Source organism: Mesoplodon mirus (genome assembly GCF_964341445.2).
Source record: "Mesoplodon mirus genome assembly, chromosome: 15".
Classification (NCBI taxonomy): Eukaryota; Metazoa; Chordata; class Mammalia; order Artiodactyla; family Ziphiidae; genus Mesoplodon; species Mesoplodon mirus.
The window spans coordinates 24,492,000-24,512,953 of NC_138991.1; the positions used below are offsets into that span (position 1 = coordinate 24,492,000).

Here is a 20,954-nt window from a genome sequence, read left to right on the forward strand (position 1 = left end):
GATACAGAACATCATGTTGACACTAACCAACGTGATGAAATAGCCCATCCCATAGAGTTCTGTCCTTGGTCTTTTACTTCCAGCTTCCTCCTTTCTCTGCCTTCCTTCCACTTTCTTTCAACCAGGAATTGTTTGTAGCTGGTGAGTTTCCTTGGTTTGAGGGATGGAGGACTCAAAGTTCTTTTCTCTCCACTTACTCTTCTATGAGGTAGTCACATTTATAACCCTCCCTCTTCCAGGGTGGCTCTTAGATGTTTCAATACGGATCTTCCTTGACTTCTGATGGGGTTATGTCCCAGGAAACCCCTTGTAGGTTGAAAATATCCTAAGTTAAAGATCATTGAATACACCTCACCTACTGAACATCAGAGCTTAGCTTAGCCTAGCCTAACTTAAATGTGCCCAGAACACTTACATTAGCCTACAGTTGGGCAAAATCATCTAATACAAAGCCTATTTTATAATAAAGTGCTGAATATGTCATGTAATTTATTGAATCTGTACTAAGAGTGAAAAACAGAATAGTTATATGGGTACAGAATGGTTGTAAGTGTATCAGTTGTTTAACCTCGTGATAGAGTGGCTGACTGCAAGCTGCAGCTGCAGCTGCCCAGCATCACGAGAGAATATGTACTGCATACCGCTAGCTTGGGGAAAAAAATGAAAATTCAAAATTAGAAGTATGGTTTCTACTGAATGCATATTGCTTTTGCACCATCATCAAATCTAAAAATTGTTAAGTCAAACCACTGTATATACACCACTTTGGTGGGCAAAAAAGTCTTATGGAACATCTGCTTCTGTTTGTCTTGGGAGCTGGGTTGGGAGAGGGTAAAATTCCCTGGACTGTGTGGAATGAATAATTCCTTCTTTTAGGAAACACCATTGAGAAGATGTCTGTTGTTTTCAGTAAAAGTTGACCCCACCCTAATAAGAGTGACCATGAGCATTGTTACTTGATGAAATATTATCATTATAGATACCAGCCTTGGACCATCAATTGAACTCTACTGATTTCTGGGCCACTTTAAAATCTCTGTTGTAAACTGGGTTTCTCTAGCCTTGATTTTAGGGTACTCTGTTGTCTTAAACCATCTGAAAGGGAATAACTACTTGTTTTTTTTAAAAAAAGATATCTTTTTTCTTACATCCATCTAGTTTTTTTTTTGCGGTACGTGGGCCTCTCCTGTTGCGGAGCACAGGTTCCGGACGCGCAGGCTCAGCGGCCATGGCTCACGGGCCCAGCCGCTCCGCGGCATGTGGGATCTTCCCGGACCGGGGCACGAACCCGTGTCCCCTGCATCGGCAGGCAGACTCTCAACCACTGCGCCACCAGGGAAGCCCATCTAGTTTTTTTTTAATTGAAATATAGTTGATTTACAATGTTGTATTAGTTTCTGCTGTAGAGCAAAGTGATTCAGTTATACATATGTATATATCCTTTTTCATATTCTTTTCCATTATGGTTTACTACATGATATTGAATATAGTTCCCTGTACTATACAGTAGGACCTTGTTGTTTATCTATTTTATGTACAGTAGTTTGTATCTGATAATCCCAAACTCCTAACTTATCCCTCTGCCACCCGCCTTTCCCCTTTGGTAACCGTAACTTTGTTTTCTATGTCTGTGAGTTGTGTCATATTTTAGATTCCACACATAAGTGATACCCTATGGTATTTGTCCTTCTCTTTCTGACTCAGTTCACTTAGTATGGTAATCTCTTGGTCTATCCATGTTGCTTCAAATGGCATTATTTCATTCTTTTTTATGGCTGAGTAGTATTCCATTGTGTATATATGCCACATTTTCTTTATCCATTTATCTGTTGGTGGGCATTTAGGTTGCTTCCATGTCTTGGCACTATTACACAGCAGCACTACTGTAAATAGTGCTGCTGTGAACATGGGATGCACATACCTTTTTGAATTACAGTTTTCTCCAAATATATGCCCAAGAGTGGGATTACTGGATTATATAGCAACTCTATTTTTTAGTTTTTTAAGGAACCTACATGCGGTTTTCTAGTGGCTGTACCAACTTACATTCCCACCAGTAGTGTAAGAGGCTTCCCTTTTCTCCACACCCTCTCCAACATTTGTTATTTGTAGACTCTTTAATGATGGCCCTTCTGACCAGTGTGAGGTGGTACCTCATTGTAGTTTTGATTTGCATTTCTCTAATAATTAGCGATGTTGAGCATCTTTTCATGTGCCTATTGGCCATCTGTATGTCTTCTTTGGAGAAATGTCTGTTTAGGTCTTTTGCCCATTTTTTGATTGGGTTGTTTGTTTTTTTGTTATTGAGTTGTGTGAGCTGTTCGTACAATATATTTTGGAAATTAATCCCTTGTCAGTCACATTATTTGCAAATATTTTCTCGCAGTCCGTGGGTTGTCTTTTTGTTTTGTTTATGGTTTCCTTTGCTGTGCAAAAGCTTCTACGTTTCATTAGGTCCCATTTGTTTATTTTTGCTTTCATTTCTATTGCCTTGGGAGACAAGATAGCAGTTTTTTTCTTATGACAAAAACAAAGCATGTTTATTATAGGAAGTTTAGAAAATACAGAGAAACAATAATGAAAAATCATCCATAATCCAACCACCCAGAGAAAAACACTGTGAAATCTGTGGCCTAGCCTTTTAGTTTAGGTTTTTTTTTTGGCCGCACCATGCATCTGTGGGATCTGAGTTCGCCGACCAGGGGTCAAACCTAGGCCCTCAGAAGTGAAAGAGCAGAGTCTTAACCACTGGACCGCCAGGGAATTCCCACCTTTTAGTTTTTCTAAAAATGTATTTATTCATTTTTTTAAAAAGGGGTTATAGTATGTATCTCTTTTATGATCTTCAATTAATAGATTGTGATAAACATCTTTCCATGTCATTGAAGATTCTTTATAACATCATGTTTAATAATTCTACAGTGGTCCATTTTATGTAGGGAATAGGGACATTATTAATAAAAATTAATATATTTTAATTTGAAAAAATAATAAACATATGGCCTGAAGAGAGTACATAAGGAAGGGATGTTATAAAAATAATGATGGGATGTTGCAACAAACAAAAGCATACGTTTCACAGCTCTGAATCACATAAGCAATAATTGTAGGCTTAATCAATTGGTAAGTTAAATAGGACATGGACGTTAACAGACTTGATTCCTTTATTCATCTTCGGGCTAAAGTTTTGTAAAATCTTTCTGGGTCTGAAAATTTTACAAGAAATATACCTGTGGTATCTCAGGTTGCTAAAGGTAAGTGGTTTTGACTTCCTTGGTTTCCTTTCATGAGAAATCAAGCGAAGATCCTTCCACTCCTGTGAGTTTGCATAGCATCTTATGCACCAGGAGATATTTGACAGGTGATTATTTGAGCATTTATGGAAAGTTTCTTGTATTGGGGAGTTGCTGAATCTAATCCTAATTGATGTGGCTGGATTATTCCATATATTTATTTCTTTTTACAGGTAGTGCCTTCCTCAGTGCTATCTTTCTTGCCTTAGCAACATACCAGTCTCTTTACCCACTCACCTTGTTTGTCCCAGGACTCCTCTATCTCCTCCAGGTAAGCACTTGCTGGTCAGAAGCCAACACTCAGGTGACATTTAATACGTGGCCTGTTCCCTGCTTAGGGGAGAGAAGGGCAAGGCACAATAAAGGCAGTAAGACTGGGTCCCCAGTTCACATTTGCTTGCTTCTACTTGAAAACACAAAGAAACTTGACTCACTTTAAACAAAGTGGACCTAATGATCATTACATTCTAATTATACATATCATTGCAAATGTGTCAGTGCGTTTCATTTTCATGTTTGTAATCGGGATCTACCAACCAATCTTGCATTCTCCTTTTTTCACCTAATATTCACAGATCCTTCTCTGAGCCCATTTAACTATTTTGTGTAACCACACTCACCTCGTAAGGTTCTTGCATGGATGAAATGTAGTGGGTGCACCTCTTGCAATGTTTGGACCATAGTGGGTGATCAGTAGTTTAATTGAAGAATACAAACTGCTGACATTTACTGAGAACATACTACATGTCAGTCACTATGCTCAACACTCTATAAGCATCTTCTCATTTCAACCTCAGAAGAACTTTATGGGGTAGGTCATATTATTAGCCATATAATAATCTAGTATTAGCCATATTAGACACATGAATTGCAGCTGGAATGTAGGGCAGTTTAGTCACTTGTCTGAGGTCTCACAGCAGCAAGTGACTGCCAGGAGGTGAGCCTGGGTGGTCTGACGCAAGAGCCTGCTCTCTAACCTTAATGTCTTTTCTACTCAAATAAGAATACACACATCTCCTCAAGAGCAAGTAACTGCTTGCAGGTCCTGCATGGTCCAAATCCATTCTTAGAAGAGAAACATTTCTTGAAAGCGTATGGAGGGCAATGCCAGGATTCAAACCAAGAAATGTCTGCTTTCAGAACCCTTGTTCTTAATTATAAACACTGTTGCTGAAACTGAGTGTATGCCTCCATTTATTGAAATAGACCATGTACTTGTCATTTTAAGTGACTTCATGTATCTTTGTGTTGATGTTGATGTACACAATGATACATGTTTAGCTTGATCTTTCTCCTATTTGGGGAATTTGAGATGTGCCCTAGTTGACACTAATACAAATAGTATAGACATTTGTTTTTAAGTTACTTCCTTAAGGTGTGTTCCTCCAGCTGAATCGTTGGATCCAAAGGTGTGAGAAGTTTTATAGTTCTTATGAGGCAAGACCAGAGTGTTCACCAGAAAGCCGGAGCCAATTTGCAGTGCCGCCCACCATCAGTGTCTGAAGTGAAGTGAACCACTTCCTCCCAGGTCGCCAGCACTGGCTTTTCAAATTCAATTTATGATCACTAATTTAATAGATGTACTATCATACTGTGAAGTTATTTTACTTTGATTTTCTTTTTAGATTCTTGTTGAATGCAAACATTTTCCCACATAACAATATGCTGTTGGTATTTTCTTTCTGGCTTCATATTTACAGGTTATTCTTTAGAAAGTCCGAGCACCAAGAAGAATGCATGCAACCAAATTTTTGTGCAACTATTTATTAAATACATACTATAAAAAATACGTTTACTGATACACATGAACTGACCAAAAAATTTTAAACTCTTTGTTAAGGCAAATACTAAATACTACCTTAAGTAAAATAGCTTTTGTTTAAAACTCAAGGAAATTTCCTCCTGACAACAATGGACAGTACAACTGAGTCATGAAATCAAGCAGCTCAACCAGTCACTTTATTCAGTCCCTCCCTCTGCCAATATGTACTGAGCATCCCAAGTCCAGTATGCTAGACACTATGGTAGACTCTGCAGATAAAAAGCAATTGAAGGCTATGGAGCTGGGAGTGCTGCGGGAAGACTGCTCTGGCAGCAGCCTTTGTCATGGAGTGTAGTGAGGAGGAGCCGAGGTTGGGAAAGGTTAGGCCACTGTATTAGATCGAGTCAGAGGGCTTGGTCGGGGGCCCAGACCAGTGTCAGGGGAAATGGAGAGATGAGGGACTAGATGCAGAATTCTAGGGAGTAGAATTGGCTTTGCTGGCAGCCGTATGTATGTGGTGAACAGGACTGGAAAGAGTGAGATGAACTTCAGGACCCATTTATGTAGAAATTACAATCCCAGCCCATACGATATTTACATGTTTTTATATAAGTATATGAAGTGGCCTTGAAAGGCAGTAGGGCCTTGTGAGTCATGTAGTAGTGAATTTGGAAAGTTAATCCAATCACATCCAGGAAATAAACCCACTTGTTTAAATATGAGGGAGGGAACAGAAGAGGAAATTATCTTTAGGTATGAGTTTCTCACAGAGACCCATAGGCTCCAAGGAGAGAAACTGGAACTAATGGGTGGGAACTACAAGGAGCCCAGTATGAGGTGGTTCTGGGATAGCATAGGGTGCCTCAAGTGAGATGAGTTCCCTGTGGATCAGAGTGTTTAGGCCACATACCGAATTGCCACATATTGGGGAGTTGTAGCAAAGCGGTTAGCATCAGCATGGGTAGCTAGACCTGAGAGTCTTAAAAATCCTTTCATTCCCCAAATTGAATTGGATTTGATAACCACAAGGAAGTGATACATCTGCTCTTGCCGTTATATTTTTCTCAGAGTTTTCAGAGCCCTCCGTAGGCATATACATCCCTCTAGGAAAGGTTATGTAATGTACATAAGAGCACAGGCTTGACTGGGACATCTTAAGATGGAAAGCAAAGTAGTCTTAAAGACTAATGGTACTATATCAAAAGAACAATGGAGCCAGCCCAAAGGGGTTTCTACTGGCTAAATTTAGTATATTCTGAGCATCAAAAGAATAATTACTGCAAGTAATTGTAAAACACCGAGTAAATAAGAGTCTGTGTGTCCATAATGATGCTCAGAAAAGGGGGAAGGAGAGAAAAAATGCATATGCCATCATTAGATATGGCTATTTTTATCAATTTCTTGCTCTGAAAATCAATACTTAAATGGAAAGAACTAAGCAGTTACCCTTTCTTTTTATTTATTTATTTTAAAAATTTTATTTATTTATTTGGTTGTGCCGGGTCTTAGTTGCTGCAGGCGGGCTCCTTAGTTGTGGCACACGGGCTCGTTAGTTGTGGCATGCGAACTCTTAGTGGCGGCATGCATGTGGGATCTAGTTCCCTGGCCAGGGATCGAACCTGGGCCCCCTGCATTGGGAGTGCTGAGTCTTAACCGCTGAGCCACCAGGGAAGTCCCATACCCTTTCTTTTTCAAAGGAGCTATAGTTCTTCCCTAGCTAATGAAGGAAAGTTCTTTACAGAAAATTGCCAGCTTATAACTGTAGAAGGAAGGATAGAATAGTAAATCATCAGTGAAATTATTAAATCTAGCAAAGATCATCATTGGACGCTAAAGTCATTAAATGAAAGATTTTTGGAGAACAGAATATTTGCATTTGCATGGTGCCAAAATAGTACCCCCCTCCCACCTCTAAATTATTTGCTAAGAGCAAAGGGAAAAGTAAATCTTTACAAAGGAGTGCTCTGGCAGTTACCACCGTAACCAGGTAATCTAGCTCAGCATCACTTACGGTGGAACAGCCTGACATGATATGCTTCATGATGTGATGCAGTACAAAGTACACAATGTCAGCTCCAAAGTATTTTTACCCAGAATGTTAATCTTCATTAAGCCTTTAGATCTGACTTCTGGTTTTTAGGAAGTAAAAGAGCAGAAGAACAAGTTAAATGATACTATGAGGAAATAAATAACCAAAATATAGGACAATCTATAAGACAGCTGGTCTGCTTCTCTTCAAAAAATCAATGTCATACAAAAGAAAAAGTGAGGGACTGTTCTAGATTAAAGAGACAGTAACTGACTGGAATGGGTGAGTCTTGACTGGATTCTGGTTTGGAAAAAACAGTTATAAAGGATGTTTGGGGGATACTCAGAATATTTTGAAGATAAATTAGATATTAGATGATGATAGGAAATTGTTAACTTCTTGGATGTGATAATAGTATTATGGTATATGGGAGTATGTCCTTATTTTTAGGAGCTGTATGCAGAAGTCTTTGGGGGAGAAGTGTCATGATGTGTAGAAAATTCATACACACAGAAAAGTTTATATATGGCAATGTGTTATGGTTTAATCTAGATGACAGACATATGGTTGATTATTGTATTATTTTTTCAACTTTTCTGTGTGTTCGAAAATTTTACAATGAAAAGGAGAGACATTAGAATACAGGCCCTGAAGTTGTCTTGGCTTGGATTCTGCTTAGCTCTGTGACCCTGGGAAGTGATTATTTAACTTCTCTATGCCTCAGTTTCCTCATCTGTAAAATGGAGATAATGCAATAGTAGCTACTGCAAAGGGTTAATACATGTCAAGTATTTAGAACAGTATGATACAAATTCAGTAGATATTAGTTATGGTTATTAGTATTCAAATGTTCATAGAAAGGACATGGTTACCAGTGGGGAGATACGTGGGGTGATAGGGGGAAGAGAAAATAATTCATTTTCTAGAGTCAAAGGAACTGTAAACATTAGTTTGTACTTACCCCTTTGATACTACAAATCTGCCTCCATTCTGCTGGTACTATTTCTAGAGGGTACAAAAGGCAGGTGGTAGACAAGCTAACGTCTGATCAGTGCCAAAGGCAAAGCTGTTTTTCTCTTCCCTACATGGGACACAGAAAGGCTTCATGATCAAAGGCAGGGGATGCTGCATCTGGCTCCCTGGTGAGTCACTTCTGAGAATGGTAGTTTGAGCCCATCTGGTCCCTTCCCCCAACTTTACTCTTCCTCTGACCTTGGCTTACAGCCTAGTTTCCAAATTAGAGAGAAGCTTAAAATGTTATGATCTGATAGCTTGCAGAATACAATAGCCCTAAAGTGCACAGGACCAAGAGGCTACAGTGAAGGATACGCCAAGTGCACAGGACCTCCAGGCTGAAGCTGTGAAGCTGGCAGAGGGAGGTTCATGCAGTCAGGGAAGTTTCTAGTCCCCTCCTTCCTTTTGCTTGGGATTCCTTAGATGGTTTGAGGTCCTTATTTTCTTTGAAAGAACAGAAACCAGGGTGAAATAACCTTGTGAGTGTTCTTATGGTTTTTGCTTTAATCTAATCTGACCTCTCGTCTTTGAATTGAAAAAGTTAATTCTGTGATTTCTATATTTCTGGAGCTTGGAGCAGGTCACATGATACTAGCTTGCACTAAAGAAGCCAAACCCAGCCAGGTCTTTCTTGCCAACTGGGCCCTTCCCCAGGCTTTCTTTGGGGCCTTATTTAGAATTTGCACATCTTACTCCTTTCCCCAGCAACGTTCTGTTAGCTCTTCTGATTCCAGGAGGGGGCCAAAGCAGAGGTGGCAATGCTCTTACCTTCCTTTCTTTTTATTTATTTATTTATTTATTTATTTTTGGCTGCATCGGGTCTCAGTTGCCGCGCACAGGCTCTTTGTTGCAGCACGCGGGCTTCTCTCTAGTTGTGGCTTTTGGGCTCCAGAGCATGTGGGCTCTGTAGTTGTGACGTGGGGACTCTCTAGTTGTGGCACGCGGGCTTAGTTGCCCCACCAGGGATCGAACCTGAGTCCCCTGCATTGGAAGATGGATTCTTAACCACTGCACCACCAGGGAAGTCCCCCTTTCTTTTTAGAACAGGTAAAAATGAGGGTAAGGGGTTGATCATGCATTTGCAATAAACTTTTTACCAGTTTTATTGTCTCTAGTATACCTAATCCTGTAAAATATATCTCCTGGGTCTCATTCTGATATTCTAAGAGTTTAGATATAAAAACTTTTGTTAGATTTCAACTCTCTTTGAGAGTTTTTTCCGATAACTAACTTTTCCCTTTTTTGTACCATGTCCTAGAAAGAAAATTGTTTCTATATAGAAAATGCTTTTCTCCCTAGTACTTTAGAGAGTTGGTGGGGGAGGAAGATAATTATACATTTCTCCTCTTCCTTATTATAGTTTGGCTTTTCCTGAAGCAATCTGAGAATTTTCTTACTTCTCTAAATATTTTTATGTGTTAACAACAATGTGACTTCTGGGATACAACTACATACTGGTTTAATTTTTCAGGTTGAGTGTGCACATAGCCCATGGACCACATCTGTCCCACAGATGTGTTTTATGTAACCTAAGTGTTTATTTGTCAATATTTTTAAAATTCATGTTAAAAATGTATATTTCTGGCTTCTTCTGAAAAATTGGAAGGTCTATCTCCTTTAGTTTACCTCTTCAGTTTACCACAATCCCTATGCTTCATCTCAATCACACTTCACTCATTTGTTACCTGCCTGGCTCCTTTAGGTATTTGAGTGTGTGTGTTTGTGTGTGTGTGTGTGTGTGTGTGTGTGTGTGTGTGTGTGTGTGTGTGTGAGACTGTGTCTGTGCTTATATCCACTAAGAGATCTAGAAACAATGACCAACCCAGTATCAGTGATTACCCTTGGAGCTCAGATTGTAATCTTACTATTTTTACCCATAAAAGAAACTAGGGTTTCTTAGAGAAATGGCTGATTCTATCTTTAGGTCAGGAAATGTACAGGATGATCCTGTAACGTTGTGATACCAGATAACAAGGAAACTATCAAAGACTCCTGTGGAATCTAAAAAATAGTGCAAATGAATGTATATGCAAAACAGAAACAGGCTCCCAGATACAGAAAACAAACTTGGGGTTACTAAAGGGAAGAGGGAAGTGGGGAGGGACAAATTAGGGGTATGGGATTAACATGTTTTATGTATTTTGTATTTTATTTTTACAATAAAAGTTTTAAAAAATTGATCTGAATGTTTAAGGCACCATTCTTCCAACCCTTCTACTTACATACTTTTCATTTTAAGTCAGCATTTGCTATTGAGCAAAACAGGTAGGTAAAATGAATGCTCAATCTGTTCACTGGGAAATTTGCAATGTGGACCTCTAGATTAAGTTTTGCTCTAGGGTTTGTAAATAACAAGCCATCAAAGGATTGCCTGAGTTTCTCTTCTTAAGAATTTCAGGGGCTCCCCTGGCGGCGCAGTGGTTAAGAATCCGCCTGCCAATGCAGGGGACAAGGGTTCAAACCCTGGTCCAGGAAGATCCCACATGCCGCGGAGCAGCTAAGCCTGTGCACCACAGCTACTGAGCCTGCACTCTAGAGCCCATGAGCCACAGCTACTGAAGCCCGTGTGCTACAACTACTGAAGCCCGTGCACCTAGAGCCTGTGCTCTGCAACGAGAAGCCACTGCAAATAGAAGCCTGTGCACTGCAATGAAGAATAGCCCCCGCTCACCACAACTAGAGAAAGCCTGCATGCAGCAACGAAGACCCAACGCAGCCAAAAATACTAAATAAATAAAATAAAATAAAATAAAATAATTTCAGGTGTGCCTTACTTTATGTAACAGGAGTAGTCTTAAAAGATTACTTATTCTTTAATTGAGGCAAATTTTTGTAAGTAGACTCAGTAAATATTCTACATTATATTTTCAGGGCTCTGTTACCCAAAGCCAAACCTGACTCCAAGACCAAGTCTTAACAATTATACCTAAAATTTAATACACATTTTATAATCACAAATTTGCCGGCGGGGAGGAAACATTTCCTACTCAAACAACAACAGTAACACTTCAGGTCCATAAAGCACTGAGAACGTGGCAGCAAACCGAACCTGGGAGGCTGCTAATGGGATCTGTGAAGTTTGAAAAGCCTCTCATATCTTGGGTATGTGCTCAGGAATCTACTAAAAGAACCACTTTGAACAGTCTACCTGATTCATTCCTTCATGGATGTCTCACTTCCCACCTTATTTCTTTTTAAATGTCCTTAGTAGGAAGGAAGGGGGAAACAAAACCTTTTTGCTTTCAAGGGTTTTGGGGGGTTTTTGTTTGTTTGTTTCTCCCCTGGGCTATGGTTTTCTCCCTCCCTCCCTTCCTTCTATACTAGATGGCAGTATTTTTGAGGAAGAAGAGAAGATGCAGATTATCAAAGGCAGGTAGAAGTCTAGAAGGGAACTCAGAACCTGTGTCTTCCTCTGTAAATGTATCTAGGGATGCCTCCTCTTTGTTGAATTATTTTCCATCCCCAGAAATGTACTATTTTCTTAAAACTTTGTTCTTTCAGAGCAGTATTGTCAATAGAACTTTTTGTCATGATGGATATGTTCTGTACCTGTATATTGTCAGTACAGTAGCCATGAGCCTCATGTGGTGATTGAATACTTGCAGTGTGCTAGTGAGACTGAGGAACTGAATTTTTAATGTTAATTAATTTCCATTCATTTAGATTTTTTATTTTTTTTATTTCTTTTATCTATGTTTGGCTGTGTTGGGGCTTCGTTGCTACGTGCGGGCTTTCTCTAGTTGCGGCGAGCGGGGGCTACTCTTCGTTGCGGTGTGCAGGCTTCTCATTGCAGTGGCTTCTCTTTGCTGTGGAGCATGGGCTCTGGGTGCGCGGGCTTCAGTAGTTGTGGCACGCGGGCTCAGTAGTTGTGGCTCACAGGCTCTAGAGCACAGGCTCAGTAGTTGTGGTGCACGGGCTTAGTTGCTCCGCGGCATGTGGGATCTTCCCGTACCAGGGCTGGAACCCATGTCCCCTGCATTGGCAGGGTGATTCTTAACCACTGCACCACCAGGGAAATCCCCATTAATTTAGATTTAAATAACCACATGTGGCTAGGGGACAGCACAGTTTTTGTTGTTGTTTTTAATTTTATTTTATTTTAAAATGTTTTTTTATTGTGGTAAAAGTCACATAATATAAAACATACTATTATAACCGTATTTAACTGTACAGTTCAGTGGCACTAAGTACATTCACATTGTTGTGCAACTCTCACCATCATCCATCTCCCGAATTTTTCACCTTTCTAAACTGAAACTCTGTCCCAGTTTAACACTAACTCCCCATTCCTCCTCCCCACCACCCCACCCCCTGACATCTACCAATGTACTTTGTGACTCTATGAATTTGACTCTTCTAGGTACCTCGTATAAATGGAATCAAACAGTATTTATTGGGGCTTCCTTGGTGGCGCAGTGGTTGAGTCTGCCTGCCGATGCAGGGGACACAGGTTTGTGCCCTGGTCCGGGAAGATCCCACATGCCGCGGAGCGGCTGGGCCCGTGAGCCATGGCCGCTGAGCCTGCGCGTCCGGAGGCTGTGCCCTGCATCGGGAGAGGCCATGGCAGTGAGAGGCCCGCGTACTCCCCCCCCCACCAAAAAAAAGTGCAATAGCATTATGTCTAAAAAAAGTACATATCTTAATTAAAAAATACTTTATTGCTAAAAATTGCTAACCATCATCATCTGAGCCTTCAGTGAATCATAATCTTTTGCTGGTAGAGGGTCTTGCCTCAATGTTTTGTTTTGTTTTCTTTTTGATTTATTTTTTTAAATTTAATTAATTTTTTTATACAGCAGGTTCTTATTAGTTATCCATTTTATACATATTAGTATATATATGTCAATCCCAATTCATCACACCACCACCACCAGCCCCCCCGGCGCTATCCCCCTTTGGTGTCCATACGTTTGTTCTCTACATATGTGTCTCAATTTCTGCCCTGCAAACTGGTTCATCTGTACCATTTTTCTATGTGCCACATATATGCGTTAATATACGATATTTGTTTTTCTCTTTCTGACTTACTTCACTCTGTATGACAGTCTCTAGATCTATCCACGTCTCTACAAATGACCCAATTTCATTCCTTTTTATGGCTGAGTGACATTCCACTGTATATATGTACCACATCTTCTTTATCCATTCGTCTGTGAATGGGCATTTAGGTTGCTTCCATGACCTGGCTATTGTAAATAGTGCTGCAATGAACATTGGGGTGCATGTGTCTTTTTGAATTATGTTTTTCTCTGGGTATACATGCCAGTAGTGGGATTGCTGGGTCATATGGTAACTCTACTTTTAGTTTTTTAAGGAACCACCATACCGTTCTCCATAGTGGCTGTATCAATTTACATTCCCACCAACAGTGCAAGAGGGTTCCCTTTTCTGCACACCCTCTCCAGCATTTGTTGTTTGTAGATTTTCTGATGATGGCCATTCTAACTGGTGTGAGGTGATACCTCATTGTAGTTTTGATTTGCATTTCTCTACTAATTAGTGATGTTGAGCAGCTTTTAATGTGCTTCTTGGCCATCTGTATGCCTTCTTTGGGGAAATGTCTATTTAGGTCTTCGGCCCATTTTTCAATTGGGTTGTTTGTTTTTTTAATATTGAGCTGCATAAGCTGTTTATATATTTTGGAGATTAATCCTTTGTCCGTTGCTTCATTTGCAAATATTTTCTCCCATTCTGAGGGCTGTCTTTTTGTCTTGTTTGTAGTTTCCTTAGCTTTGCAAAAGCTTTAAGTTTCATTAGGTCCCATTTGTTTATTTTTGTTTTTATTTCCATTACTCTAGGAGGTGGATCAAAAAAGATCTTGCTGTGATTTGTGTCAAAGAGTGTTCTTCCTATGTTTTCCTCTAAGAGTTTTATAGTGTCCAGTCTTAACATTTAGGTCTCAAATCCATTTTGAGTTTATTTTTGTGTATGGTGTTAGGAAGTGTTCTAATTTCATTATTTACATGTAGCTGTCCAGTTTTCCCAGCACCACTTATTGAAGAGACTGTCTTTTCTCCATTGTATATCCTTGCCTGCTTTGTCATAGATTAGTTGACCATAGGTGTGTGGGTTTACCTCTGGGCTTTCTATCTTGTTCCGTTGAACTGTGTTCCTGTTTTTGTGCCAGTACCATATTGTCTTGATTACTGTAGCTTTGTAGTATAGTCTGAAGTCAGGGAGTCTGATTCCTCCAGCTCCGTTTTTTTTCCCTCAAGACAGCTTTGGCTTTTCGGGTCTTCTGTGTCTCCATAAAAATTTTAAGATTTTTTGTTCTACTTCTGTAAGAAATGCCATTGGTAGTTTGATAGGGATTGCATTGAATCTGTAGATTGCTTTGGGTAGTATAGTCATTTTCACAATATTGATTCTTCCAATTCAAGAACATGGTATATCTCTCCATCTGTTTGTTTCATCTTTAATTTCTTTCATCAGTGTCTTATAGTTTTCTGCATACAGGTCTTTTGTATCCTTAGGTAGGTTTATTCCTAGGTATTTTATTCTTTTTGTTGCAATGGTAAATGGAGTGTTTCCTTAATTTCTCTTTCACATTTTTCGTTGTTAGTGTATAGGAATGCAAGAGATTTCTGTGCATTAATTTTGTATCCTGCAACTTTACCAGATTCATTGATGAGCTCTAGTAGTTTTCTGGTGGCATCCTTAGGATTCTCTATGTATAGTATCATGTCATCTGCAAACAGTGACAGTTTTCCTTCTTCGTTTCCAATTTGTATTTCTTTTTCTTCTCTGATTGCCGTGGCTGGGACTTCCAAAACTTTGTTGAATAATAGTGGTGAGAGTGGACATCCTTGTCTTGTTCTTGATCTTAGAGGAAATGCTTTCAGTGTTTCACCATTGAGAATGGTGCTTGCTGTGGGTTTGTCATATATAGCCTTTATTATGTTGAGGTAGATTCCCTCTATGCCCACTTTCTGGAGAGTGTTTATCATAAATGGACGTTGAATTTTGTCAGAAGCTTTTTCTGCATCTATTGAGATGATCATATGGTTTTTATTCTTCGGTTTGTTAATATGGTGTATCACATTGATTGATTTGTGTATATTGAAGAATCCTTGCATCCATGGGATAAATCCCACTTGATCATGGTGTATGATTCTTTTAATGTCCTGTTGGATTCTGTTTGCTAGTATTTTGTTGAGAATTTTTGCATCTATATTCATCAGTGATATTGGTCTGTAATTTTCTTTTTTTGTAGTATCTTTGTCTGGTTTTGCTATCAGGGTGATGGTGGCCTCATAATATGAGTTTGGGAGTGTTCCTTCGTCTGCAGTTTTTTGGAAGAGTTTGAGAAAGATGGGTGTTAGCTCTTCTCTAAATGTTTGATAGAATTCACCTGTGAAGCCATCTGGTCCTGGACTTTTGTTTTTGGAAGATTTTTAATCACCGTTTCAATTTTATTACTTGTGATTGGTCTATTCATATTTTCTATTTCTTCCTGTTTCAGTCTTGGATGGTTATAAGAATTTGTCCATTTCTTCCATGTTGTCCATTTTGTTGGCATAGAATTGCTTGTAATAGTCTCTTAGGATGCTTTGTATTTCTGCGGTGTCTGTTGTAACTTCTCCTTTTTCATTTCTAATTTTATTGATTTGAGTCCTCTCCCTCTTTTTCTTGATGAGTCTGGCTAATGGTTTATCAATTTCATTTATCTTCTCAAAGAACCAGCTTTCAGTTTTATTGATCTTTGCTATTGTTTTCTTTGTTTCTATGTCATTTATTTCTGCTCTGATCTTTATGATTTTTCCTTCCGCTAACTTTGGGTTTTGTTTGTTCTTCTTTCTCTAGTTCGTTTAGGTGTAAGGTTAAGTTGTTTATTGGAGATTTTTCTTGTTTCTTGAGGTAGGCTTGTATTGCTATAAACTTCCCTCTTAGAACTGCTTTTGCTGTGTCCCATAGGTTTTGGATTGTTGTGTTTTCATTGTCATTTGTCTCTAGGTATTTTTTGATTTCCTCTTTGATTTCTACAGTGATCTCCTGGTTATTTAGTAACATATTGTTTAGCCTCCATGTGTTTGTGTTTTTTACGTTCTTTTCCCTGTAATTGATTTCTAGTCTCATAACGTTGTGGTTAGAAAGGATGCTTGATATGATTTCAATTTCCTTAAATTTACTGAGGCTTGATTTGTGACCCAAGATGTGATCTATCCTGGAGAATGTTCTGTGTGCACTTGAGAAGAAAGTGTAATCTGCTGTTTTTGGATGGAATGTCCTATAAATATCAATTAAATCTATCTGGTCTATTGTGTTATTTAAAGCTTCTGTTTCCTTATTTATTTTCATTTTGGATGATCTGTCCTTTGGTGTAAGTGAGGTGTTAAAGTCTCCCACTATTATTGTGTTACTGTCAATTTCCTCTTTTACAGCTGTTAGCAGTTGCCTTATATATTGAGGTGCTGCTATATTGGGTGCATATATATTTATAATTGTTATATCTTCTTCTTGGATTGATCCCTTGATCATTATGTAATGTCCTTCCTTGTCTCTTGTAATTTTCTTTATTTTAAAGTCTATTTTATCTGATATGAGTATCGCTGCTCCAGATTTCTTTTGATTTCCATTTGCATGGAATATCTTTTTCCATCCCCTCACTTTCAGTCTGTACGTGTCCCTAGGTCTGAAGTGGGTCTCTTATAGACAGCATATATATGGTTCTTGTTTTTGTATCCATTCAGCAAGCCTGTGTCTTTTGGCTGGAGCATTTAATCCATTCACGTTTAAGGTAATTATTGATATGTATGTCCCTATGACCATTTTCTTAACTGTTTTGGGTTTGGTTTTGTAGGTCCTTTTCTTCTCTTGTGTTTCCCACTTAGAGAAGTTCCTTTAGCATTTGTTGTAAGCTGGTTTGGTGGTGCTGAATTCTCTTAGGTTTTGCTTGTCTGTAACGCTTTTGACCTCTCCATCGAATCTGAATGAGATCCTTGCTGGGTAGAGTAATCTTGGTTGTAGTTTCTTCCCTTTCATCACTTTAAATATATCATGCCAGTCCCTTCTGGCTTGTAGAGTTTCTGCTGAGAAATCAGCTGTTACCCTTCTGGGAGTTCCCTTGTATGTTATTTGTCATTTTTCCCTTGCTGCTTTCAATAATTTTTCTTTGTCTTTAATTTTTGCCCATTTGATTACTATGTGTCTTGGCGTGTTTCTCCTTGGTTTTATCCTGTATGGGACTCACTGCGCTTCCTGGACTTGGGTGGTATTTCCTTTCCCATGTTAGGGAAATTTTCGACTATAATCTCTTGAAATATTTTCTCTGGTCCTTTCTCTCTCTCTTCTCCTTCTGGGACCCCTATAATGCGAATGTTGTTGCATTTAATGTTGTCCCAGAGGTCTCTTAGGCTGTCTTCATTTCTTTTCATTCTGTTTTCTTTATTCTGTTCCATGGCTGTGTATTCCACCATTCTGTCTTCTAGGTCGCTTATCCGTTCTTCTGCCTCAGTTATTCTGCTGTTGATTCCTTCTAGTGTAGTTTTCATTTCAGTTATTGTATTGTTCATCTCTGTTTCTTTGTTCTTTAATTCTTCTAGGTCTTTGTTAAACATTTCTTGCATCTTCTCGATCTTTGCCTCCATTCTTTTTCTGAGGTCCTGGATCATCTTCACTATCATTATTCTGAATTCTTTTTCTGGAACGTTGCCTATCTCCACTTCATTTAGTTGTTTTTCTGGGGTGTTATCTTGTTCCTTCATCTGGTACGTAGCCCTCTGCCTTTTCATCTTGTCTATCTTTCTGTGAATGTGGTTTTTGTTCCACAGACTGCAGGACTGTAGTTCTTCTTGCTTCTGCTGTCTGCCCTCTTGTGGATGAGGCTATCTAAGAGGCTTGTGCAGGTTTCCTGGTGGGAGGGACTGGTGGTGGGTAGAGCTGGGTGTTGCTCTGGTGGGCAGAGCTCAGTAAAACTTTGATCTGTTTGACTGCTGATGGGTGGGGCTGGGTTCCCTCCCTGTTCGTTGTTTGGCCTGAGGTAACCCAACACTGGAGCCTACCTGGGCTCTTTGGTAGGGCTAATGGCTGACTCTGGGAGAGCTCACGCCAAGGAGTACTTCCCCAGAACTTCTGCTGCCAGTGTTCTTGTCCCTACGGTGAGCCACAGCCACCCCCCCGCCTCTGCAGGAGACCCTCCAACACCAGCAGGTAGGTGTGGTTCAGTCTCTCCTGGGGTCACTGTTCCTTCCCCTGGGTCCCGATGCACACACTACTTTGTGTGTGCCCTCCAAGAGTGGAGTCTCTGTTTCCCCCAGTCCTGTTAAAGTCCTACAATCAAATCCCACTAGCCTTCAAAGTCTGATTCTCTAGGAATTCCTTCTCCCGTTGCCAGACCCCCAGGTTGGGAAGCCTGACGTGAGGCTCAGAACCTTCACTCCAGTGGGTGGGCTTCTGTGGTGTAAGTGTTCTCCAGTCTGTGAGTCACCCACCCAGCAGTTAGGGATTTGGTTTTGCTGTGATTGTGCCCCTCCTACCGTCTCATTGTGGCTTTTCCTTTGTCTTTGGATGTGGGGTATCTTTTTTGGTGAGTTCCAGTGTCTTCCTGTCGATGACTGTCCAACAGCTAGTTGTGATTCTGGTGTTCTCGCAAGAGGGAGTGAGAGCACGTCCTTCTACTCCGCCATCTTGGTTCAGGCTAGCCTATTTCTAGCTTTTGATTTAAAGTGAGAAGTGTGCAACACTTCCTTTGATTTGAACACTTAGAGGCCATTGTAGGGTTATTAGTTGGCCTTATTTCAATATTGTTATGTCTCAGGGAATAGGGAGGCCTGAGGAGAGGGAATGAGACAGGGGAACAGTTGGTCAGTGGAGCAGTCAGAGCACACACATTTATCAATTAAGTTCGCTGTCTTGTACGGATGCAGTTCATGGTTTACCAAGGCAATTACAATAGTAACATCAAAGATCACTGATCACAGGTCACCATAACAATAATAATGAAAAAGTTTGAAATATTGCAAGAATTACCAAAATGTGACACAGAGATATGAAGTGATCAAATGCTTTTGGAAAAATGGTGTCCATAGGGTTGCCACAAACCTCCAGATTGTGAAAATCGCAGTATCTGTGAAGTGCAATAAAGCAAAGTGCAGTAAAATGAGGTGTGCCTATGTTATAACTTTGTTTTCTGTTTCCACAGATTCTACTCTTACTTTTATTATTTCCTTCCTTTTTTTTGAAGTGTATTCTGTTCTTTTTCTAATATCTTAAAAAGGATGTTTATTTATTTTCAGCCTTCTATTCAAATATGGTTAATATGGTTGTATGTTTCCCTCAGAGTACTGTTTTATCTGTGTTACCTGAATAGTGATATAAGGTATTTTCATAACCATTAATTTCTTTCTTTTTTTTTGGCTGTGCTGCGTTGTTTGCAGAATCTTAGTTCCCCAATCAGGGATTGAACCCAGGCCCCCAGCAGTGGAAGCACGGAGTCCTAACCACTAGGGACTGCCAGGGAATTCTCTTATAACCATTAATTTCTTTTTTTATAACTTTAAAAAAAAATAAATTTATTTATTTATTTTTGGCTGCTTTGGGTCTTCATTGCTGCGCATGGGTTTTCTCCGGTTGTGGTGAGCAGGAGCTACTCTTTGTTGCAGTGTGCAGGCTTCTCATTGCGGTGGCCTCTCCCGTCGTGGAGCACAGGCTCCAGGCATGCGGGCCTCAGTAGTTGCAGCACATGGACTCAGCCGTTGTGGCTCACGGGCACTAGAGCTCAGGCTCAGTAGTTGTGGCGCATGGGCTTAGTTGCTCCACAGCATGTGGGATCTTCCCGGACCAGGGCTCAAACCCATGTCCCCTGCATTGGCAGGCAGACTCCCAACCACTGCACCACCAGGGAAGTCCCAACCATTAATTTCTAACATCAAAGCTATCTATTATCATTCCTTCTTTGACTCCTGAGTTATTTGCAAAATTGTTTAACACTTTCCTAATGTATTTTTAGGTTATCTTTTTATTAATGATTTTGAGAAATTGCATTATGGTCAGAGAATGGGGTCTGTATGATACAGATTCCTTAAAGTCTGTTGATATTGCTTTATGGCCTGATTCAGGTATGTGGTCAGTTTTTATAAATCCCCCAAAATGTTTTAAATGAATGTGAATCCTCCAGGTACACTGTTTTATAAGTGTATTTGTCTTTTTATATTATATAAATTTATTTATTTTGTTATTTTATTTTATTTATTTATTGTTTTTTGGCTGCATTGGGTCTTCGTTGCTGTGCACGGGCTTTTCTCTGGTTGCAGCGAGTGGGGGCTACTCTTCGTTGCAGTATGTGGCCTTCTCATTGTGATGGCTTCTCTTGTTGCAGAGCAGGGCTCTAGGTGAGTGGGCTTCAGTAGCTGTAGCACAGGGGCTCAGTAGTTGTCGCTCGTGGGCTCTAGAGCACAGGCTCAGTAGTTGCGGCACATGGGCTCTGTGGTTACGGCTCACAGGCTCTAGAGCGCAGGCTCAGTAGTTTTGGCGCACAGGCTTTGTTGCTCCATGGCATGTGGGATCTTCCCGGACCAGGGATCAAACCCATGTCCCCTGCATTGGCAGGCAGATTCTTAACCACTGCGCCACCAGAGAAGCCCGAGTGTATTTGTTTTTTAAGATCTTTTGTGAACAAATTCATGAAGTGTGCTATTCATATTTCTACTTCATTACTGATTTTTGTCTATTAGATCTACCAGTTATCCACTGATGATGGATTTGTGTATTTTTCCTTTGTAGCTCTGTCCAAGTTTGTTTTATGTACCTTGAGACTATGTTATTAGGTACCTGCAAGTTTAGAGCTGTAATATCTTTCTGATGAACGTTTTATCATGATAGAACATCTTTATCTCTGCATTACTTTTTACATTAAAGT

The 20,954-nt window shown here is 39.8% G+C and overlaps 1 protein-coding gene across 2 annotated transcripts in view; it reads left to right on the top strand.

The window, feature by feature from the left end:
• The window catches only part of PIGU (phosphatidylinositol glycan anchor biosynthesis class U), a 240,873-nt gene that overhangs the window by 59,311 nt on the left and 160,608 nt on the right, over nt 1-20,954 (top strand). For both annotated transcript variants that reach the window (XM_082644641.1, XM_082644642.1), the window contains exon 7: nt 3,467-3,564. In XM_082644641.1, coding sequence (XP_082500767.1) covers nt 3,467-3,564 — 98 coding nt within the window. The remainder of the gene's footprint in view (nt 1-3,466; nt 3,565-20,954) is intronic.